General features: G+C 36.5%; 1 protein-coding gene across 7 annotated transcripts in view; it reads right to left on the bottom strand.

Moving 5' to 3' along the window:
• The window catches only part of TTLL7 (tubulin tyrosine ligase like 7), a 78,782-nt gene that overhangs the window by 7,577 nt on the left and 45,860 nt on the right, over positions 1-25,345 (bottom strand). For all 7 annotated transcript variants that reach the window (XM_052801190.1, XM_052801188.1, XM_052801189.1 and 4 more), the window contains 7 exons: positions 22,670-22,805; positions 21,774-21,860; positions 16,766-16,961; positions 15,430-15,710; positions 11,685-11,819; positions 8,987-9,067; positions 2,831-2,991 (listed from right to left, as the gene is read on the bottom strand). In XM_052801190.1, the coding sequence (XP_052657150.1) occupies positions 2,831-2,991; positions 8,987-9,067; positions 11,685-11,819; positions 15,430-15,710; positions 16,766-16,961; positions 21,774-21,860; positions 22,670-22,805 (1,077 nt within the window). The remainder of the gene's footprint in view (positions 1-2,830; positions 2,992-8,986; positions 9,068-11,684; positions 11,820-15,429; positions 15,711-16,765; positions 16,962-21,773; positions 21,861-22,669; positions 22,806-25,345) is intronic.

Genomic DNA, 25,345 nt, shown 5'->3' with positions numbered 1-25,345 from the left:
AGATTCACAGTGCTACACATAATTATATTCTAATTCAATCCATAAATCTCCAAAGTCCTGTGGAAGAAACTTTCCTGATAAATTCCTTAAGTCCTGGGCTTTGAGGTCTGTGATCACTTTCCTGCAGTTAGGAGGGATTTTATCAGTGAAGAATAATACGTGTCCTGCTATAACTACGGCTGATTATGAACATAGTGGTATACAGTTGCCCCAATAACAAAGATTGAGATTTCGAAATATATATGTGAATTTTAATGAGCTTTCATATAAACGTGCTGTGCAACCTCCTCCATTTGCTACACAGATTCAGTTCATACTCCACTATACTGCAGTCAACAGGGATCAGAGTACTATTACCTAAGGAAGCTTAATTTATTATGCTGTAAATTTAGTTTCCATACACTAATAAGAAACCATGGAGTTCTCACCAGATCCAGAAAAAAGTAGTATGCTTGACTGTGCAATATTGTCAACTACGTGTTACTCTTTTTATAACCATCTGAAGTCAACTGGTTCTACCAGCTTTCTCTTATTAATTTTGTTTATTATACAGTAAAACAAATGTAGCTTTATGAAAGCATCTACATCACGATTATTTCACTGAGGTTTTCTTTGTTTCTTTGTTCATTCTTTTTGCTAAAATAGCATATGCCTAGCAGAGATCTAACCAGCAAGAGGAAACCTTAAGGCTATTAGGTCTGCTATTCTCCCAAGACATATATCTTACAAATAGTGAAAGTACTATACTCCTTAATATGTTTTCATATACTCATGTTGTTTCTGAATTAGCACATTAATACCCCTTCCCAACACGTTTCTCGAAATTCTACATGTGACCTATGTTTATTCCAATCTGTTCTTTAAAATGCCACAATGAACTCTAAGGAAGAGTGATGAGAAGTTGGCCTCTGCTACAAAGGTGCTGTCATGAGTTCCCTGTTGTGGATTACATGGCAAGAAGGATGCTTGTAACTGAATAAACATACTGGGAAGGTACAAACAGCCTTTCTGTTTTCTTCTGTGAATTCTGTGTTAAGTATATTACATGCAGACTGATCTCTATGCATACTGGATATTTGTATATTACTTTTGCAGTATTTTTAGAATCTTTTACATAGCAACTCCTCTTACAAGGAATTGGATCTTTGTCAAAGAATTTAGCCCCACTTTGGAGTCAGCTGAGTTTTGTTCTGCATGAATGAAATCACTGCTAAACAAGAAATCCAACTCTTCCCTGAACTCTTCTGCTGGCTCAAAGACTCTTCTCCCGGCTCAAAGACTCTTCTCCCAAGCCAAGTAAGCAACAGAGTAGTTCAAAGGTTTTGAATAAAAACCATTCTTTTTAGAGAAAAAAAATCTAAAATGAAAATTTTCATGCATATTAGAAGATTTGCACACTAAAAGTAAAATTCAAAATAATAACAGCATTATTAAAAGGGAAGGTAATTATAATATTCTATGACAACAAAAATTGAGCTTGGACTCAAGACTTCACACACCTCTGCTGGCATGAAGAAGGGACCCCGCAGATGCTGAGGATTATACAAAAAAAATGTTTCAGATTGGAAACACAGAAATCTTTTCTTACCCTACTTTAACTTTTGGAGTGTGCTACATACCCAATACCTACCCCTAGCAAATCTTAAGGCTGACATTATCTGCATGTTCCCATGGCCCATCTCAGTGAAAAAAATGTGAAGACTCCTAATGGCTTGCACAACAACAACAAGCCTTCAGCAATGACAAGATAATGATAAAAAAGCCCAAAAAACTGATGACCTTTTAGATACTCTCAGATCCCTCTTCTTGTTATCTATTTTGTTGGGAAACAATTAACTAGTGCATTACATGCATTCTCTACATATGACAAATGACTATATGTAAAGAACATATTGACCTGATTCCTTTGTACATACAATATCCATCAGCATACTACTGCGTTTGTTGCAGTTCATTTTCAATAAATCTCTTAGAACACCTCATGCAAGCTAATTGAAACCCCTCCCATTCTTTATACATTGTATATACTTACAGAGAAAATGTCTTTTTGCATGCAATATATTTCATATTTAAACATTTGTATTCTTATTTTATGAAGAAATTGGGGGGGGAGGGGGAGACTGTATTATACCTATGATCTGATCATCCAAACCTATCCTTACATGAATGCCTTTGATTTCAGGAATGTAGCATTTGAAGTGTAGGATATTGAACTTTCAATATATGGCCTGATCTTTTTTTCCCCATAGAAAACTTGTATTTGGTACTCAAACTAAAAACATCTGCTTACCTCAGTGTGGACATTTCCTATTCTGCATATACTTAAATTCCCACCAGTGTGGGAAACAGTGAATGTAATCAAGCACAGAAATTCAAACTCATTATTTGTAAATCACGGAACTGACATTGCATTTGGCATGAGATGTCAACTGCACTTGTGACTGAATTCTTCCCTTGTAAGTCTTGAGCTCAAATAGGTATGACAATGATTTCTGCTGATGGTAAGTCCACGTTTGACACTTACAGTGGTCTGGCCTCAGAATTGTGCACCATCTGATGAAACAGTTGATCTAAATCTCAGATATTTTGAAAATTAGACTTTTTCCTTAGATTATTATATTTTAAAATACATTACTAAATGTCTGATTCCATTACTGAAATCGTTGGCCTAGATTATTAGATTTCTAATTATACTATATCTTTAGATGGTTTTAAAAAAAGTTCAATGTATTACAGCATTGTCTTGAATGAAAATGAGCAACAAAGTATGCCAGCATTGACTGTAATTGTGAAGTTATGAAGAAGACTAAGATAAGAAAAATAGGCTTACCCTGAATTACAGAAACAGTTCCATAAACCTTGACCATGGCTCCAAAGTAAGCGATTAAATACACGGTTAAAGAGACGGTACAGATGTAAATTTTCAATGTCTGGAGCCTTCCAGACATGCTGTAGAACTGCACGAACACTCGCCTTGACTATATCCAAAACCTAGGAAAAAGTATTCGAAGCAAATCAAAGCAAAGGCGTATTGCAAAACCTAAAACCAACTGTTCGCTGATTCACTGCACACATACACACATGCACATATGACTGCATAGCTATAAATTCCCACAGATGCCTATGTTTCATTTCTGTGTATTCATCAGCAAATGTTTATGATATGCTTTTTGTGTCAATAACATTTGCAAAGCCAAAACAAAATATTTTATTACAGAAAAGTTCATTTCTATTTTTTTCAGTCTGTTCAATACTAGCTTGTTTAAATGACAAAACAAGCGTAAAAAGAAACAAAATGGACACAACTAGAGACTAGAAGCAATGTAATTAACAACCCAAATACTATATATTTGAAGATTATCTCTTCTTCTTTTCCCACTCCCTTTTAAAATACCATCCTGAAAAGCTACAAACTGCTTTTGGTTTAATGTCTGTTTAAGCTCAGTGTTACCTTAGATCAAACCATTTTACTTTACCTTTCATGCAGGAAACAGTGTAGTGAAATCAATAAGTAAGAAAATAATCAGCAAGATATTTTAAACAGCAATGTTTATAGAAGTGCAACGGACTTATTAGATGCAGACTACATTTAAATACAAGTGTGTAAAAATGTGGGTGAAGAAAACGCTAAGGTGCATTCAGTATAGCACTGAGAGTTTTACCCACTAAGTCTCAGCTACTCAGTCCACACACACTTACAGGCAGTCACACATCCAACTCATCAAGAGTCCTCTTGGATACACCTTTGCACATCCCACTGAACTGGGACATGGAAGGTGGGATTCATCTTGCCTGCTTTTAAACACCTGTACATTCTCTTAAGTCAGGCCTCTAGGTTCTCTGCATAATCATTGGAGAGAAACAGGCTCCAGAGTGCCTTGGCTTCTGTCTAGGCAGAAGAGATACTATCAATAAGATAGTAGATACTATCAATAAGACTGGGAATAGTTTTGTGACCAAAGTAGTATTTAGGCCCCACACTGGCACTCTGAATAGTGTAAAATCTGTCATAAAAAAAGCCTATGATGCATGTAACCTATTAACAAAAAAGTCAGTCAAATCAACATGATTTCCTGTAAAGGAGACACCCTTACTGCCTCTTTCACAAAACAGCATCTTCGAAAAAAAACAGTCAGACTCAAGTGGGTGGTGAACCAATGGAGGTATTTGTTTATTTTGTATAAGAGGTTGCAAATTTGAGGGTACAATACTTTCTCAGGAAACTTTCAGATATGACCGAATCACACAGTGGAACATCTGACTCTCAAAAGGTGAAGGAGATGTACCAGAACAGTGAAGTATGAAAGCATGGCGTAGAACTGCAATTTTTTGGTCCTGCATAACAACTGGTTGTTTATAATCTGATTAGACGTGATGAAGGAAACAAAGCATAAATAAACAAAATGCTTGCAATAGCACAATGAAGCTGTGTAGTAAAGAGTAATGCTTAATGGGCAGAAAATCTATAGATACCTAATAATGACAACCTCGATGAAATATGTCATTTACATGTTATTTAAACTCTTTTTTGAAGACCTAGGATTAGTCTGCATGCATGGGTCTTTGTTGTGGTTTAACCCCAGCCAGCAGCTAAGCACCATGCAGCCGCTCATTCACTTCTCCCTCACCCAGTGGGATGGGGGAGAGAATCAGGAAAAAAAAGTAAAACTCGTGGGTTGAGATAAAAACAGTTTAATAGGACAGAAAGGAAGAAACTAATAATGATAATAATAACAATAATAAAATGACAATAATAATTAAAGGATTGGAATACACAAAACAAGTGATGCACAATGCAATTGCTCACCACTCGCCGACCAATGCCCAGTTAGTTCCCGAGCAGTGATCCATGCCACCTCCATCCCACCCCACCCCAGCAAACTCCCCCCAGTTTATATACTGGGCATGACATCACATGGTATGGAATACCCATTTGGCCAGTCTGGGTCAGCTGTCCTGGCTGTGTCCCCTCCCAACTTCTTGTGCCCCTCCAGCCTTCTTGCTGGCTGGGCATGAGAAGCTGAAAAATCCTTGACTTGGTATAAACATGACTTAGCAACAACTGAAAACATCCCTGTGTTATCAACATAATTCTCATACTGAATCCAAAACATAACACTATAGCAGCTACTAGAAAGAAATTAACTGTATCTCAGTGAAAACCAGGACAGTCTTGCACTAATTCCATGCACATAATAAGCCAATGCAAATACGATGGTGTCCTCTGTGTTGGGAATCTTTATGAATGCAGGTGTCTAACATACTAAAAACCACACCTGTGGTCTCTTCATCCCTAAAAGTGAGATGGAAAGAGTAGTAAATTATAACCTAAGAAAGGTGATCTTGTTTAGTGACTGCAGGAGCTAAACACAGGTTTTGGACTACCACATGCTTGTGGAATGGGTCCAGATTGTCAGACATTCCCTTAGCAGCGTTAGCCTACTGTCTTAATGAATCTCAAGCAGCCTTTTCCTAGTATCTCGCCTGATTAAGGCTTTCCCACACAAACGGCCAGTAGCTGTGATTGTATACACCCGTTTGAACCAACTAAGTTCCTAGATTACATAAAGGATCAACCATACATTTCTTTGCAGTGTTACACTAATAGTAATTTATCTCCCTGTGTAAAACAGAACAATTCCACCCCATACAGATTCTCCAACTAGTCCAAAAGACATGAACTAGGAACTATGATGCCAATGTAGAGCTTTTGCTTTTACTTTAGCACCTGGAGTTGAAGAAAACTAAGGACTGAACCTTGCATCCTAAAGCAAGCCGCAGACTGCCAGGTACTCTGGCAAAAAAACTTTCTTGCTTTTTTTTACTGTGTTGATATTGCCAATATGCCGGAGGGGGAAAAAGTCCCAGTTAATTGTTCTTAATTTGCAAACATGGCCTCAATCATCCATTTAAGAAAAGAGACAAGGCATTGCACAAGAGTTGGAACTTCATGAAACCTACATCCTCATTTTTCTAAGTAATTTCCCTAGTTTGCCTTCATCTTTCTGTTTACTTTAATTTACATCATTTACTTTAACATAACCAATTATCTAGGTGTAACAGAACAAGATGTTATGAAAGAACGTATTCAAAACCCTCTGGTAACCATCAAAACACTTTTAAAGAAATTATGTAAAGTGATGAAGTGATGTACATGAAGCAGTCACAACTCCTTCCATGCAAAAGTCTCTTTTTTTTCTTAAAGTCTTGGGAGACTAAATTTCATTTTAGCATGTATCGATTTCATCAGTTTTACACACTAAGAATATGAGCAGAAGTTTAATTTTTCTACATCATGTTGAATAATTGTTAAGCAAATATAGCTGTCAGGGATGAACATTGTGAAATCTAGTACATTGCCCAGGTATTTCCTTCTTGTGTGTTAGAATTTCCTAGTAAGTATAGTGAAGGGGACTGAGTTTCTGTTTTGTATTTCACAAAGTTGCAGAAGGTACCTTTGAGACAGATTCCTTACTTGCATAAATATTCTCCACCTTGAGCTTGCTTCTCCTTTACCCACCTCATTGGAATATAAAACATACTTCTTTCAAATTAACAAAAGCTTACACATTTAGCAGTCCTCAGCTGCAATGTCATTGTCAAAGTTAATCCATTTTTATAAACTACCCTTCTAAGAATAACTATCTGATTGCTTGAAGGGATTGAGGTTAAAAGCAGTTTAAAAAAAAAGGCAAATCATTTCCAGTGCAAGCAAAGATGAAGGGCCCACTAGTGCTTCAGGAATTATAAGTCTCCTGAGTTGTAAAAGATATCCTCACAAGAAAAGCAAAGAAATCCACATTTCTGATTGTGCAGTTTTTGCCAATAATGACCTGGCACATCAACCTGTATCATCCTGACTTTGTACATGTGCCCTTGGTTTTACGTAGCTGTCAGTCAAATAAAGGACAGAACTACCCTTTATTGTAGGCTTTCTAAAATAACACTTAAAGGACAAAATTCTGCCTAGATTGAAAAGAAAGTAAAACAAAAAACAAAACAGACAGACACAGGTAAATTAAGCCAGATGGCCAAAAGGAGCTTAGGAAGGGCAATTTAAGAATGTATAGTAAACAGCCTCAGTCTGTCAAAGAGCAGATGTATCACTTTCCCTGTCGTAATTCCTTCCCATGGTTTTGGGGCATGACCTATGGGGAAAGATTGAAGAAGACACCTTAACCAGTCTTGTGTGAAAGCCCTGTATCTCAGTTGCAATGACTGGCCCAATCTGGTGACTTCTTTCCACACTTGTGGCATCATAGATTAAAGAAAGCAACTCTAGCAGCATGTCCCCCACCAGTTCCAACTGTCCCAAAGATTCCTGCTGAGAAAATGAGATCTCCATTGCAGCAGCAGTGTGAATTTGGGGCCCTGTTATCTATGTATGTATGTATCTACCGACCCCTCCCTCCCTCCTAGCAGCTCTTCCTCCATATCACCATTTTCTACAAGCCCCCACTAAGACTCTCTCTGGTTTTGGGCAAAAGGCTACAACTGCCATATGCACACAATAGAAAAGACCTATGTGCATGTATATTGGGACTACAGCACTCTTTCTTGTAATTAAAAATAAGTAAGAGATCATTTTAAGCAAAGGACTGTTCAGCAGAACAGCTACAGATATCAAACAAAAAAGGACACAATTTCAGCCAATGAAGTCGGTTGCTCTACTGATTCCTGTCAATGGCATAAGAAATAATTCTGCTAAATTATAGATCTGTGCTGCCATTTGACATGGTTTGAGAAGGATTTTGATTAAATTATAGCCTCCTACATTTCCAAGTTCTTCTTCAGTTTGTTATGTCTAATGTAGTTTTAGAAAGCTGTGTGGACACATATTCCATTTAATATCTGAACTTAACTTGAATAGTCAAATATATTTCTATCATATGACATCACATTAAATGGACACGTTTCCTCTGTCCAGTATGAAAATACAAGCATTTAATACAATATTCAATAAAATATAATTTGAAAGACTGAGGATCATACTGCTGATTTTATAAAAAGTAATTTGAGATAAGGATCTGAAATCATTCTTCCATTCTTCTATAACAATCTACCAAAGTTTTCCAATTATAATATTTATCATGTACGCAGTATTTTGATTGTTACTTTCTTTTATGGTCTATAAAAATAGATTGTGAAACTGAGACACACAGAGATTAAATGCCTGGACCTGATATGCTAATCCACATAATGTGTCAGTGACTGAGGCAGAGAAAGAGCCAAAATACTGGTTTAGGGGCACCAAAGTATTAATGATAGATATAATCTCTGATACATTAAGGAAAATAAATATTACACTGGCAAGATGATTTTGACTGACATATGACATACAGATATGACTGACATAATACCATATGTCAGGTTTTAAACAGATTAAAAACTCTTCAAATGCTATGCAGAACTGTAGCTCCTAGATAGCAGATGAGTGAAGAGAGAATGATAAACAAATATAATTAGTCCTTTGCAAGACTAAATCAGTTAGTTGAACATTATAACAATGCCAATAATCTTTGCTTGGCAGGTCTATTTTTTATTCAACATGATCCATTGTAATACTGTGGGTCAAAGATTCAAATAACCAAGTGCAATATCACTAACTCTAATGGAGTTTTAATATGCCTGGTCTGAAACTGCTGACTGGTTTATCCCTTATCAATCAAATCTGCTGAATCAATACACTTCTAAAAATGTTTGCTAAAAATTAGGTATGTAAGCACTAACCATTTATTTGTTTGTTTTTCTTTCAGCAGACTAATTTTTTAAGAAATTGTTTTTGAAATTATATTCTAGGATAATTATGCTTGTCTAAATATGGAGCAACATAATTTCCTGCAATGGAATTAATTCATATATATGTTAGTATTAATAGCATATTTTAGCATCTCAAGTCACTTCCAGCTACTGCTAAACACCAGTAGAAACACAGCTATGAGTCTACTTCAGATGATCTTCAGAAAATGAAATATATGTTACTTACTTTTCGTTGCTTTACAGAATCCAGTTTTACCAACCAATAGGATGCCACTTTTGTTTTATGATACTTCCAATTATCCATAATCTGTAGTCATTGCAAAACACAAGATAAAAGAAATACACATAAAAACAACTGAAATCTGGCATTTCATTCATGAGCATTCCTCATGCTAAAAAGCGTGAGCATCTAAAACACCTCTGTGAAAAGAAATTTTCTCTAAAAGAAATAGAAAAATATTTGCAAATTTATGTGGGGGAACATTTGCAAAGATGTGTGCAATCTTTCAGTTTAATCCTACCCTCTTTTCCACCTGATTCTGACAGTAGTACACTACAAAGCAGGTAGGAACTTGTCTTGACTGACTCAGCTCAGATTCCTTGAACACAGCAGTAAGTTCAATAATGCATAACTGTTAATCTATTTAAATAGTGAGATTTTTTGCTGCATAAAGAACATTAGACATACTTTGAAAACATCCTTTCTATAAATGATCATGTATGAACTGCAATACTCTCCTTTTATGATGGCTAAGTGCTACCAAAATAGCCCGAGCTGTGAGCTGTCATTTTGTTATTTTATCTTTCTATTCTATTCCAAACCTATGACAAGTTCTGCCTCACTGACAACTAATATACCATTACTTGTTTCCTTCCATGATGAAATATTATTTTCCATCAGAAATTCATTAAGGCCAGACGAATTTATAAAAGAATTCTGCAATAAGAAAGTGCATTTATAACCATGCTAACACTGTATGAGAAAGCACCACTAGGTGGAGTGCATACACACACACACACACTCTCCCATATGTACAGAAATGCACACACACACTTTTCTGAAAGAGAAAGTTTAATGAAGCATTTTATTTCTGCTTCTAAGATGAGAAACTCAGTATGCTAGTTATGAATGCTATCTTCCAAAATCACCCAAATCAACGATCAGTACAGGAGAATTCCCTTCCACTGTGATGTAGTTGCACAGATTACTAGAGACAATCAACATTTTGAAAGCTGTGAGAAACTGAAAGAGTTAATGTCTCAAACATTGCGGTGGGGCAAGTTCTGCTTAAAGACAAACCCTGCACAGCAAGGAACCAAGGTGAAAAGCCCATCAGCTCAGACATCAGCAACAGGAGGGGGAGGGCGTGCTGGAGGGTGCACAGCTCCCTGTTCTGACAAGCTGTTCTGATACAAAGATCAAGCAATGGCCGTGTCTGCAGGGAAGGAGAAGTTACTCCACAAACGACCCCCAAGCCCAAAGGCTCACAAACTGCTTAGTAACCTGACGAGTTTGAGTGCCCGCCCGAAGGAGGGGCAAGGATGATAAAAGGACACAAACTGAAGCCCCAGGGCGCAAGCCCACCGGGACTGGACCTGTCGGCTGACTGGACCCCTCAGCTGACTGAACCAACGCTGGACCCAGGACCAGTGAAATCTTTCTTCCTTTTTCTCTCTCTGTCTTCTTCTCTCTTTCCTTTTCCTTTTCCACAATCCCTACACCTCATCTGTTTCAAGATATAAACCGCTGACCAAGTCTGAGACTAAGAGTAGATCCAGCCGCCCCTGGGCCCTTTGCTGAGGAGGAGTCTGGAAACCAAGGGGGTCTGCTCTGAACCTCGTGACTCAACGGGAGGGATCTCCTTGTTCCCTGAATTGATGTCTATGGTTACACGGTTTACAGAAGTAGTCTTATGCCAATTCCTGTTGTGAGAAACCCTGCCACCTAATACCACGCCTCCCCAGTTCAGTTTGCTTCTGTCATGAATAAAATCTTTAACTGATCCTTTGGTGTCCTTTCACCTTAATTTAGCCTGAGGGAATTTCGAATTAAACACAACTCCCTGGCCTGTCCAGTCTGGGTCGTGACAAAAGCAAACAGAGCAAAGGACATTTCCAGACGGATAATGAATTAGATGAATTTTAACACACCGTGGACTGTGCTTACTACATTAGAATACGGGTGTTAATTTAAATTATGAGATCCCTCCATATTTCTACTAGACTGAGAAAAGAACTTCTATCTTCTTTTTTTTTTTTCTTTTCCAAGCTGATGTTAGCTTCTTTGCACTAGATATTTAAAAGGGACTTAGATAGCATGTGTTTTCTGCTTATATATCTTAATATTAGGTATTGCTTTTTAATTGCTCTTGAGATTGGGCATTGTTTCACGTGTCTTTCATACCAAATTATGAGGCTCAGGACAATGTTGGATGTAAGAAAGGGTAAGCTGACAGACTAGAAGAGCCAAAAAGAGTGTGACTGGTGTTCTTCACGACTAGCAGACTTTCAGTTTGCCTTGCAGCATACCATTCTGAGTTCTCTAGTATGCCTATTCGAGAGCAAGTTAAACATGTCAGGATCTGTACTAACAATATCAGATGAAATATGAATTGTAACATTCTTCTTAGCTTACTTAAAAGTTTGAACTTTCTCCACAATGAAAAACTCAATTTTTCCTAACCTTCCTGATTGCTTCTCATATGTTTTATAAAAACATAGGAATGTTTTCAGTGCTGCTCTTTTAAGGTCAGAAAGCATGCAAAGCTCCAAGCTTTCGAAATCTTTTGAATTATCCTGAGTTTTGGAAGTTTTAAGGCCACAGAAGCTCATGAATCATAAATTGAGCTTCCTACTTTCCTTCATTTTAGTGGCCTAAACAGTGTCTAGGCTGTTACTCTTATTTCTTATTTATAGATACTTACATCTTCTATAATTAATTCTGACTCTTCATCTGTTTTTCCTGGGAACTTCATTCTCATGTCATTGATCATGAGAAGAGTCTCTTTTGTCAAAGCAACTTCTTGCTCTTTTGTTTTGTGTTGCATCAAAGACTCACTCTAGAAAACAATATGAAGCAGAGGAAAAATTTCAGGTGTGTCATTAGATCACATTACAAAGATGTTTCCTTGACAAAAATAAGTTCTAAATGGGGTGACATAAAATATATTATTAAAGTGTATAGACATATTATCTAATACATAACTAATATAGACACATATGCCTCATGTACACTAATGCATCACCATTACTTAACAGTTGTCAAGAAATTCAAGAAAAACAGGTCAAATGTTCATTCTGTTTCAAACAAGCTTGCAAATATATATTCAATATTTCATTTAAAATATAAATTTGAAATTTAGATAACAGACTTTGAATTTAAATTCAACATAATGAAAAAAATTATTAGTCATAAAAAACATCCTTTTGGTTCTTCACTGCAACAATTTAACAGAAACTGCTGATCATATATCATTGTGCCAAGATATCAGGAAGCATTAAAAAGGACACTTTGCTCCTACTCTGGTCAGTGGGAGTTCTGACGGTGTCTTTGACTGTCCAGGATTTTGTTTAAAATATCAGTGCTTTTTATACCAACACCAACTTGAACCCCTACAGTATCTGCGTAAGACCATCTCTGGAGGGTTTTTGGAACTTTCTTTAAATCCTGGACACTAGTTAGAAGTATTTCTGATCCTCTTTACTTTTGCATACTTTCACATTTGCAAGATTAATTGGGCTTAGTTTTATGTTTTTTCAAGAGTGAAATTCAAAATTTTTAGGCATTTCTAAATCTTTGTATTTTGGAAGAACTACGATATTTACTTAAGGATATTTTTTATTAAGTAAGTGATAAATATTTTCAAGCATAACAAAATAATTTGCTATATGATATATAATAATGTGGCTGAAATATAAGATAGCAAATATTTCCAAATCCACTTCTGTTTATAACTGCTATAATAACATCTTTGTAATTCCTAACTATAAATGGCTTATTCTAAACTTAGTTCCCATACCTTTACAACATTTGGATCTCAGCAGCCTCCAAAAATGACAACATACTGCTCTTTTCTTGCCCAAAGGATAGATAAACTAATACTTTATCACACACAAATGATTTCTTCTTAGTAAGATACAGTTTACCAATTTTAATTTTATTCTATCAGTAATATATAGTATGTTATTCTTAGTTGCAAAAATAATTATGAAAAGAGTTCCATTCACAATACAGTGCTAAATTATGAGTAGTTCTTATCCATTCTGCAAGTACTTTTATTCACATTATGTTAAGAAGCATGACCTAAGCTCTATCACCCAACATAATTGTTCTGCAAATCAAGATCATTTCTGTGGTGGAGCTTTCTCAATGAAAAAGAGAGCATGGTTTCTTACTAATGTTAATTTAAGTGAGTAGCCCATTTTTAATGTCAGATGGTAAGAGACTGGTTTTAATCTTTCAGTAATTTGTATTTGATATAAAGTTAATGTGAATAGAAAAATCTGTATTAGCCCTGTCTCATTAAACTCTCAGTACATCTTGAAGATAAAAGGGTACTTCTTAAACTTGAGATAGCTAATGTGATAAAAAATACTTTTAACACGTTGTGGTGAAGACACAATCTTAATGTCTTTCCAATTCTATTAGCTGACTTTAAAGATAGAAAAACATCTTAAGGAGTATTTCACAAGATGTCAGCACACAATTTTAGAAGGATTCTTTTTCATCATTTAGACAAAGCCTCACAGGCAAAACAGACCATGAGCGTTCTACCAGATAAAAATTATGATTAGAGATAGTAAATACTATGAAGCAAGTTAATTAGCATTACAAAAGGATTTCTCACAATCAAAGCTCACCACAATAGAGAAAAACTGCAAGTATGGGTTAAAAGTGCCAATTTGGTTTGCCCCATCTCCAGATTAATTATTTGGGTGATGAAATATATAGGTCAGACACCAAAGAATGAATGGAAACGCACCGGCACCAGCACACAATACAATACTGAATGAGGTTGGGGACTGATCCCAGCAACACTGCCTAAGGATAAGTGGATATGTGGTCCATCATGCAAACACAAAAGAAGAAATGCCTAGGCTGTGAAGGAGATACCAAAGAGGATGACAGTCTGGTCACTAAAGGAAAAAATGTATGGTTCAGAAGTACATTGTGAAATTACAACTAACCACACAAATTCTAAACAGCTAAAAGTGTTTAATCTGATCTATTTATTCTATTAATTATTTAGTTAGACTACCTGAGTCTAAATGCTTGTCTGTCTCAGGGGCAGACTTCAAAATGAAAGAAGTTTTATCTTCACTTTAAAAAAAAAAAAAAAGATGGCTTCTGAGACAGTTATTGCAGTAGCAAATCCTAGAGACAACAAGACCTATCTATAAATTTTAAATTGTTCACTTTGGAAGTAGAGCTCTACTGCAGTGGTATAGTGTATGCGAAACAGGTGCAGTAGGTTGAAAATTAATTACACCTTCTTCTACAATGGACACCCATACAAAGTCTTACTAATGTCTTATTCTGGTACAATGTATTTACCCTTGGAGTATACACTGGGTTTGAAATATTGATGTATTTTTGTTACTGTAAAGATTTTGATGGTAGGTACATCCTTATTTCAGAATCATAGAATCATAGAATCATTTCGGTTGGAAAAGACCTTCAAGATCATTGAGTCCAACCATTAACCATGCCCTGGAGTACCCTGTCCACTCGCTTTTTGAATACCTCCAGGGATGGTGAATCAACCACTTCCCTGGGCAGCCCATTCCAATGTTTGACAACCCTCTCAGTAAAAAAATTTTTCCTAATATCTAACCTAAATCTCCCTTGCCTCAACTTGAGGCCATTTCCTCTTGTCCTATCTCCAGACACCTGACAGAAGAGACCAACACCCACCTCACTACAACCCCCTTTCAGGTAGTTGTAGAGAGCGATAAGGTCTCCCCTCAGCCTCCTCTTTTCTAGACTGAACAACCCCAGATCCCTCAGCCGCTCCTCATAAGACTTGTGCTCAAGGCCCCTCACCAACTTCGTTGCCCTTCTCTGGACACGCTCAAGCAGCTCAATGTCTTTCCTGTAGTGAGGGGCCCAAAACTGAACACAGTACTCGAGGTGCGGCCTCACCAGTGCCGAGTACAGGGGAACAACCACCTCCCTGTTGCTGCTGGCCACACTGTTCCTGATACAGGCCAGGATGCCATGGCCTTCTTGGCCACCTGGGCACACTGCTGGCTCATATTCAGCCGGCTGTCAACCAGCACGCCCAGGTCTTTCTCTGCCGGGCAGCTTTCCAGCCACTCTTCCCCAAGCCACCCCCAAACAAATCACAGAAACTTTTTGAGAGAGGTAAAAACTCTTTCTATCTTCAAAAAACTATTTCAGAGAGAAGGTTTCCCAGTCTCTAATACTTTAAGATCTCCATTCTCACAAAATGTAGCATCTGTATTGCTGAACCAGACATGCTGAAACATCACAGCTAGCACTCACTGCAAGTCATACGCAGGTCTAGAGATCTTATATTCCTGAGTTTCTGTCAAAATAGCATTGACTATAGTACCTCAGGTTTTCTGACATTGTAAAAATCAGTAATGTATTTATTGAGTTTTAGAGAAATGGAACACATTTTGAATGCAACTGCTGTGTTAACTCACCCCCAAAGAGTTCATAGTTGCCAAGCTGGGTGTCTGAGAGACTCTGGCTGAAGATGGGCTACGATTTAAAGAATGAGACCTATTCACGGAGGATGCACGCTGGATTTGCAGAGGTGCTTTGGCTGAAAAGGGACGTTGCTCAGCTGCCTGTGACTGCATAGTCAATATTGATATTGAACGAGGGCAGCTTACAGAACGCCTTATGGGACCTGTTGATGATGTGGGGGATGAATATGATGGAGATTTTGTATTTTTAATTGAAGGTTTCCAGTTCATTCTACCTGCAGACAAATTAAATGAATGATGTAATTACTTATTATTCTCTTAACACCCATTTTTCAGTCTTTGCAACTAACAACATATATGACCAACATGTGTGCATGTATGTTGTACTATAATGTATGTTGACTAACAACTATATATGTAGCAGTCAGCCATATCAGATCCCCTAATAATACATACTTTACATACTCTGTAAGAACATTTATTTCTTCCTCATAGTCAGCTTTAATCAGGTAGACTCCAGTCCTCTATAAAAAGCATCAGATTTATGACAAAATGCATAAGCCCTATAGGTCAAAAAATATGTGGCTACTGTGTGTGGCTTCCTCAATGTAAGAATATGGAAACAGGAGAGAAAATTTGGTTGACGGATCACATATTTGCAGATCCGGTCTCCCTCATCTGCTCCTGCATAGCTGTACAGTTTTTTAATTCAGTCTTCTGCTAAATAAAGGATGTTGCTATGAAAAATAAAATTTTAGAAGCCCTGTTGTATGTGTGCAATTACATGATGAAATTCTTTGAGACAACACAGCATGCTATTTTTTGTTTTAGCAGTGTATCTACCATGTTCAACAGAACATGCTCACACTAATGCTCTGCAGCAAGCAAGAAAACAATCGGGGGAAAAAAAAAAAATCTGTGCAGGGATATCATCTGGAATATATTACCTTCTATATGTCTCCAGATACATTTCTTTATCCTTTCTATATTCCAGCAAATTCAAGCTTAATAAGACTACCTTTTACAGGGAAAAAAATAACAATCTCTTCAAAAAAAAATCTAAGGGCAAAGAGGAACATTCACACCATTTCCAAGTGTAGCCCAGGTGTATTTTTCTCTTTAGCATTCTTGGCAAAAGAATATTCATTTTTTCCTTTTTTAAAAATTCATTTTCATTAACTTAGAAAAGATTTTAAAGAAGACAAAACAGGCAAACCGGTGTTTAACCCTGAGTTACAAATGTTGATACAGTCTAAAATACTGAAGTATTTATTTTATATAATTCATCATGAATGCCATTCTTACTTGGAAAAGTGACCATTTAACTTACCTGATCGTTCCAAAGATTTGTATCTATTTTCTTCAAGATCATATGAAACTTTTTTCTCTTTTTTTTCATTGTGATCTTCCTTTTCAGTTTCTTCTCCCGATTCTGACATACTGCTACCGCTATCACAGCTACTATCACTATTGTAGTTCTTAAGTTTTCTTAAGGGCTGTGCACTTTCTGGCATTGAACACAAGGGCTAAAGCAAAAAAAAAGAAAAAAAAGAGAGAGAGAAAAAAACACCCAAGAAATTTAATTCCTTCATAATCCCAAAAGAACACTTTAGTATCATACTAGGTCCTTCATCCAGGCAGGTTCATTTGTACATATTTAAACCCTACCAAATTGGATTGGAAGTTTGTCCTTTAGTTTAGAATAAATGCTTAAATATTTCATTAAATTCACTACACAGTAATTGTAATCTTTCTCACTTTGGCTGGTATACTTCTGAAAGAGAAAGTGATTAATCCACACCCTGGAGAAAGCAGAAAGTGAAAGAATATAGCAAGCTATGCTAGGTGTATTTGGTGTCCCATATGCATATGGGATTCAGTGTCATTAGGTAATTAATCTTGTGCTATTACCAAGGATACTGCAAGACAAAAATCAAAAAGTAGGAGACAGAGAAACTGCTGCAAGAACAGAAATTACAAATGAAAATTTTTGATCTTCCATCTACCATCAGGCAGACAAGAAAAATGCAGTATCCTCCATTATATCTATTATCCTAAGAAGGCTCACGTGGTCACTTCTTTTTCCTACATATTTTCTTTCCAGTATCTCTCAGCTATAAGATAAGATGGCCTCATCTTCCTAGTCGTCTAATGGACTGCAATTAAAACTCAGATTTAAAAAAATTAATATCATAATTTCTGAACATATTTTGGGTCAGAGTGAAAGAGAACTCCTCTCAGAATGAATTTAAATTGCCCTATTATCTTAGCATAATGTAATGCACCAAGATTTATTGCGAAGGGCAATAGAAAAAATCCCCAAATATACGGTTCCTGCAAGATAAACTTTATAACTAAACATATGCTACCTAAACTTCTATTCCAGCCAAGGAGGGAAAGAGATTTCTGCCACTAACATAAAAGAAACAGTATGTTTATGCAAGCCCAAGCTGTTAGACCAGATAAAGAAAAGTTGAAGAAGAATATTCCACTGAGGAGAGCCCTGGCAATTGTTCAATTACACAAAGAATATTTTGATATCTATCTACCTGCCAAAAGGACAAATTAAGGTGCCTCAACACTTACTGCTTTCTCAAAAATAGTAGCTGTCCTAATTATGAAATGCTGTGTATCATGGAGATATATTGATCAGACATTCTTGATGAGTTATACAAGGTATAATAAACATTTTCAATCAAAACTCACAGGGGCTTTAAGGTAGATCTCATTCCCACTTATCATATGCGTGTTACTCACACATTCTACACTAAACAATAAGAACATCCTGACCAAGAGTTCACATCAATTAACAAAAAAGAACGGTCAAAGAAATTACAAAAAGCAATAATACAAAAAAACAAGTAATAGCTAGATCTGGGTTTAAACTGACCTCTTAAAATAAGAGGTATTTGATTGCTTAGCAATTCTAATCACCTTGATTCTCCCCTTATGCTAACCTGATTTTTCTTTGATTAAACTCATCTGATTTTATATCAGAAGAATAAAAATAAAAGTAATTGCTCATTTCCTCTAAAATATCTGTTATTTTATTTCCTTAGTTCTTTTTCCTGCACTAACAGGTGCAATGTAATAAACATGAGTAAACTTTACAGTGTGTAGGTATAAGGTGCCCTCTAGAGGCTACAAATAAACCAGACATTTCCAGAATGTATTTCTCAAAGTAGAATAAAGTAGTATTTTAATTGCAGGCAAAAATGCCTTCATTCTGGGAATTTCTTGACTTATTTTCTACTCTGAGCTCCTAATCACATTCAAATAAAAATAAAGCTGAAATTCCTAGCAAATATGGAATTATTGTTACACACAAAGCTTATTTACACACACACCCCCCTCTACCCCTCAGATATATAGACATATATATATATATGTGTGTGTGTGTGCATAAATGTGTATGTATATATATGTTTTTCTGTACGGAGGAGGATAAGGAGGAAAACACCTCTCTCTCCTAACTATTCCAGCTGTTCTGTATACAGTTTTCTCAGTCCTGACTGTTTCTTTTTCGGAGGAAGAGAGAGCACCCGAAGCAGAGCATCTGACCTCCCAACAGTAGCTTCTGTCAGCAGGCCAGCCACTGACTTTTAAGGGAGGACAGGACTTTATGACCTTCTGAAAGAACCTTTCATGTTGGCTAACTTGACGTGAAAAGTACTGTTCCCTCAGGTTTGTTTTGTCTATTAGATCTTGCATATATTATTTTTTGATATGTTAATGGATCTTTATTTGTAGGATTTTATGATTACAGGAAGATGAGTTCTACAGCTAGGTTATTCTCTTACCTGATAGATTGACAGGCAATAGTAAGTTCTGCTGCCTGCCTCACTCACCAGATTTCTATACAGATATGTATTTAGATACTACATATTTCATAGCAGACCCTTTACAAAGAGGTGGCCAATCAAATGCATGTTATTAGCCATATGCACCTTACCCCTTACAGGAAAGAGGTGATGCTCTTTTGGTACAAGATACAAGGACCATCTGCAATGGGCATCTGTATTTCAAAGGGAGTGCATAGGATATTATGCAATCAGGGAAGTCTCCAGTCACATGGCTTCACTGTAGGCGTGGGTTAAATGATTGAGAAGTATATCAGGACCCTAAAAAAAGATGCAGGAATAGAGATCCTGTACAGCATGAAGTGCGCACACTGCAAGGAAAAGAAACAATCTCCTTGGATAAGCTAGTTTCATTGCCTTTCCTTTTGATTTCATCAGTTTTATGGCAAAAAAAAAAAGTGGGAATTTTGGTCATAAGCAATTTTTTCTTTCTCCTATAAGTGCAAACAGTATTGTACTGGTAGAGCAGCTTGTAAGCTGCAGAATCCGTTTGTCTGCTATAAAAGAAGACCACGTCATATAGTCTCACTCATAAATTGATTGGGCTTCACCTTAAAACTAATTAAGAGAGGTTTCTCAATTTGGGCTCAGTACTCTATTAAATGTTTATGGCCTCCAGCATGGGAATGGCTTGTGTGCAACCAGTGTAGAGATAGTATAGATCAAGTCTGTGTGCATACAGTCAACCAGATAGATGCTCTCTGAGGGCTGCTGGCAAAAGACAGGCTTCTGAAAAAAGGGAAAATGTGACTGAGATGTTATACTTAAGTGACCCTATGTTAAAGAACTGAAAACAAAACCTCGGGGAAAAGAATCCCTGAAGAATGTGGATTGGGTGTGTTGCTAGAGGGGACTGGATTTTTTTTTTTTTTTTCTTTAAATGAATCCACCACTGTTAAAGCACTAGCTCACAAAATCCCTATATTTGTAATGAGGTTCCAGCAAATCTATCTTAATACCAGATTGGGTATGCAGATCCTCTTTCCAGTATGCATGCCTGTAGTAAGATGTAGCTCTTTGGATTCTTGCACATATCTGAAGTACCCCTGCAAGCTCAGGACAATTGTCAGCATTCATTTTGTACAGAAGTTCCCAGATTTGTACACCATGTCATCAGAAACATAAAATGCTGTAAAAAAATTTACATGCATCCATAAACAAATCCCTCAGAGCTCAGGAACATAAATGTAGGCTCTTCTAAGCAGACTTGACCTAAAATGTCTGCAAGATATAAGAAATATACTTATTTTAGCCAAGCCCAAACTATTTATCTTTACTGGCTTACAGAGATATGCAGTGTATTTAAGACAAAGAATTGCATGAACTACGTGCACAGAACCAGAAAGCATTAAGCTATAAATAATATACGTTCACTTTAAAAGCAGATTTTGGATATGAAACAGGCTCCAAGATGTACTGTACAACCCTTCTAGCAAGTAAGCAAGCTACAGATACATCATAATCATAATTAATCCTTTGAGCCTCCATAGTGCCTTTTGTCCCGTGATCTCAAAATTCCTTAGTGGCATTAATTGATTAAAGGTGAAAGCATTCTTTTGAGATAGGCTATTGACGTAAAAATCATTTCACACACTGAAATCAAGCAATCTCTTGTACAACAGTTGTTGCCATGCTCGACAATTCCTCAGAATAGGTTAGAGAGGAAAAGAAGGATCTCTCATCCAGTTAAAATTTTAATGGGATTTAGTTGGACAAATGGTAGTTATGCTTCTGTCCTGGTTTCAGCTGGGATAATTTTCTTTCTAGTACCTGGTATAGCGTTATGTTTTGGATTCAGTATGAGAAGAATCTTGATAACACAGGGATGTTTTCAGTTGTTGCCAAGTCATGTTTACACCAAGTCAAAGACTTAGCAACTTCTCATGCCCAGCCAGCAGGAAGACTGGAGGGGCACAAGAAGTTGGGAGGGGACACAGCCAGGACAGCTGACCCAAACTGGCCAAATGGGTATTCCATACCATGTGACGTCATGCCCAGTATATAAACTGGGGGGAGTTGGCCTGGGGGGGATCGCTGTGTGGGAACTAATTGGGCATCAGTCAGCAAATGGTGAGCAATTGCATTGTGCATCACTTGTTTTGTATATTCCAATCCTTTAATTATTATTGTCATTTTATTATTTTTATTATTATCATTATTAGTTTCTTCCTTTCTGTGCTATTAAACTGTTCCTATCTCAAACCATGAGTTTTATCTTTTTCCTTCCAATTGTCTCCCCCATCCCACTGGGTGGGGGGGAGTGAGTGAGCAGCTGTGTGGTGCTTAGTTGCTGGCTGGAGTTAAACCACAACAGCTTCTCTCCATACTTAAAAAAAAAAAAAAAAAAAAAAAAAAGGCTAATGGCAGTCTGAGGAAGAAAACTTCCATGAGGATCAGCTAACTAAATTCCCCGCTTAAAATTCTCAGACTGCCTCTCTACAGCATGAAGTAAAAAATTGGTATCTAAAAGCCAAATACCTTAGGTCCTCGCTGCCTGGTGCATTTTCCCATTAGTTTTTCATCATCTATTTCACATTGCTCCAGAAGATCCAAAATGTCCTCCTCCTAGAAATGGGAATTTGACTACAATTAATTCAAAGCAGGACATATCCTATCCTTCCAAAATTCAAGTACCAAGTGGTAGGAATTTGAAATTACTTTGATTACTAATTCCTGAAATAAGACTGTGAATCCCTCCACAGGAGGATATAAAAGTATTTCTTCTGATACATGCATCTCTGCTTGCAACCAACATGAAATTGAAAGTTAAAATCAGGTCTTAAGATTTATTAGAGATAAAAGTCTGAAGAAAGTGTTGAACAAAGATTCCTGTAAAACTGCTGGATGATGCCAACTACAAAGATGGGAAATTATTTCTCCGATTTCTAATTAAATCACATTAGTTGGTTATTTTAAATATAGCCATTTTCCTACTGTCTCTGACTACATAAGTAAGCAATCAGGCAGAGTTTTTGGATGCCTTAAACTAGTGGAGCTGGTTTTATGGTATCTCTCATTCCAGTCCATACAAGTGGATGAATAGGCTGGGGACATTACTGGAAGAAGAAGGAGGCAATTACCAGCTCAAAAGCAGTTTCTGCCAACCTCTGGTTTGGCCAGGGGTAAGGCTGAGGATCAGGGAAATGGTAAAGTAGCTTAAAGCCATCTAGCCTGTTTCCACCCTGGGTCCACTGCAGTTCATCCAGATTCAAGGATCTGGCCACAAGCTGCACAAAGAATAATAATAAAATGATGGAAATATTATCAAATGCTATTTATTAGCCATCATACATGATTATCGTGAAACTAATCTACAAGGTCATGAATTCCAAGATAAATAACTCTTAAAGCCAATACTTCTTGTGCTTCAGTACCTTCATTCTTTTTAAAGGGTTATTCATTTCCCGCTGAAGTGAAGCTGCTCTCCCAGCAAGAAACGTCTGGAAAGCAGTGGCTAACAAACTCTCATACTTTTCAAGTAATGTCTTATCATCAGGAGGGTAAATTCGCCTAAAATAGGGAAAAAAAATAAATTAAGTTTAAGATAGAAGCTGAGCTACTTATCACAGTAGGAGCAAAAGTAATGCAGCTAATTCATAGTCTCTTCTATAATGCATACACATCCCATCTATAATAATTATATAATATCATATCATAAAACATATACTCTGAACATTGCTCTCTAAATGTAATTTTAACTCAGTGAACACATGTTCATTCATGTTTAAACCAGCAATTAGCCAGTCAAAAGAAATACCATGCAGGTCATTCCAGAGATATACCAGAACTCAGTTTTGCAGTGCTCTGAAATTCCAGTGGGTGTGAATGATGCATGCAGGTGTGAATGATTCATGAAATGTTAACAAAATATTGCATGTAAAATTCAGAGCCACAAAATAATTTGTATTAGCAATAAAAGGACACAAAACAGTGAAAATATGAACAATTGCTTTGAGTTAATGAGCATGATATAAATTAAAGATTGAACATGTACTGCACTTGAATGCTAAATCCTCCAAAATAAGGAACAGAACCAAAATCATACTATAAGAAAAAAAAATTTTCTGGTACACGGATGTACACAGTGGCTCTGATTTTCCATTAAAGCAGCTATGCCATTATTCTCTAAAATTACAGGTAAGGAGATTATGACAATATGAGAAGCAGGACTTGGTGATTTATTCATGCTCGTCAAGCAACAATGGGCTTTGAAGAAAACCACTCCAATCCATTTGCCATGACTGCCTGAAACACAGCCAGAAATTATGAAGGTAGAAGACTAATTTCTAATGTATTGTAAGGAGTAATCCATAAATTAATTTTGCCTGCATTGTGCAAAGCATAGGTACCACTGACTGACATTATGTGACTTTCATGGTTTTGTTGATCTTTTGTGAACCTTTTACAAGGTTCTTTCTCCTTCTTCCTTTTCAGTCTTTTTCTCCTTGAAAAGGTACCTTTCATGATGATTTTGTTGCAATGAAAAAGCGACTGTTATGATCCCATTAGACTCAGGGCAGTTCTAGAGCAAACTGAAGATGGTTCCAGTTTGCATAAAACACCTATAGGAGCTCTAATCTAGTTGCAGTCAAGACTTTTTAATGGCATTGATTGTACTGCTGAAAAAGTGCCATAGAACAATATATTAAAGTTAATATTCTTTCTTTAAAGTATGTAGAAATACACTGCAGCTAAAGGCCATTTCAAAGTCATATACATCCTTTTCAGTTCCTCATGAATTCACAAGAGCTTGAAAATATGGCTCCTACTTTGACCACCCCAGGACTCCTAAAGGAATCAGTGGGCTAGTTGTGCTTGCAGACAGACACTTGACTAAGCCAACTGCTGAACTGACATCCATAGATTAAATCAAAGCCTGATGAGGTCGATTGAGGTTTCTCTGGATTTTAATTCAGAAAGCTGTATTAATCCATGCAGCAATACTAGCACCCAAAATTTCCATGATTCTATGGCAATGCCTGATAGAAGCTAGTCCTGCTCTGCAGGAGAACATCACAAGGAGAAAATACTGCATAATGCTCAGATAAAATTTCTCTGCATCTCTAGCCAAGATACCTCTACTTCTCAGGCTCTGCTGATTCTTCAGCCTTAGAGCAAACGCACGGTAATTTGAAATCACAAAGCTGTTGTGCCCTTTTACACGTGCACATTCCTCATGAAATGACACTTCACTTTTTCTTGAGGAAAAGAAAATTTTTTGTATTTTTATTGATTTACATTAACCAAAAAGCTAAATAAAGAGAACATTTGGCTCATTTTCAGTCAAGAACTGAATAAGCAACCTAAAATGTGATCAATTAAAGAGTTAGGCTTTAAAGTTATCGAAAAAGCAAAATGTATTAAAGCATCATGATGTTTCTCTTTCTTATAGTCTAAGTAGCACGAAAATAACTGCTTCATTGTGCATTTTTTTTGATGTACTAGTTCAGTTCCACATATGTCAAGAAAGGATGTAATTAAAACTGAGAATGTTAGAAAGGAAGACTTTGTAAGCAAAATGTTAATTCATCAAAAATGAAAATTTCACAGAAACATCTATCTGTTTAAATGAGAACTTTACTGAGAATTATAGAACATCTGCTCAAAAAAGCAGAAATGAAAAACAGCAGTAAAGGCATTCTGACTAATTCAGAATAAAAGATGTGAACTCAGATCTCCCACGTCCTGGATGAATGTTGTAAAGAGTGGGCAAATACATCCATCATCTCTTCCTAGTTGTACTCTGCTCCCTTTCACCAAATATTCATAGGCTTTACTTTCACTTATTGAAGCAAATACTAAGAAATAATAATAAAAACATTGTAAAACAAAATTCTTGTTTCTGGCCAATGTCTATTATAACCAACAAGTTAAAGCTCCCTTTTGAATGTATTTTACCAAGGAATCTGAAGATACTTATGTTTAAACCTACTAAGATCCAAAATCAAAGTGCAGAAATATTAATATAGTATTTCAAATACCATTCTATCAAAAATGATAGAAGCACCAGTAAAGTTTCTGAACTTTTGGCAAGCCTCATAGATAACATT

This window comes from Harpia harpyja, chromosome 11 (assembly GCF_026419915.1).
Source record: "Harpia harpyja isolate bHarHar1 chromosome 11, bHarHar1 primary haplotype, whole genome shotgun sequence".
NCBI lineage: Eukaryota > Metazoa > Chordata > Aves > Accipitriformes > Accipitridae > Harpia > Harpia harpyja.
This window is presented reverse-complemented; position numbering and strand designations above follow the sequence as displayed.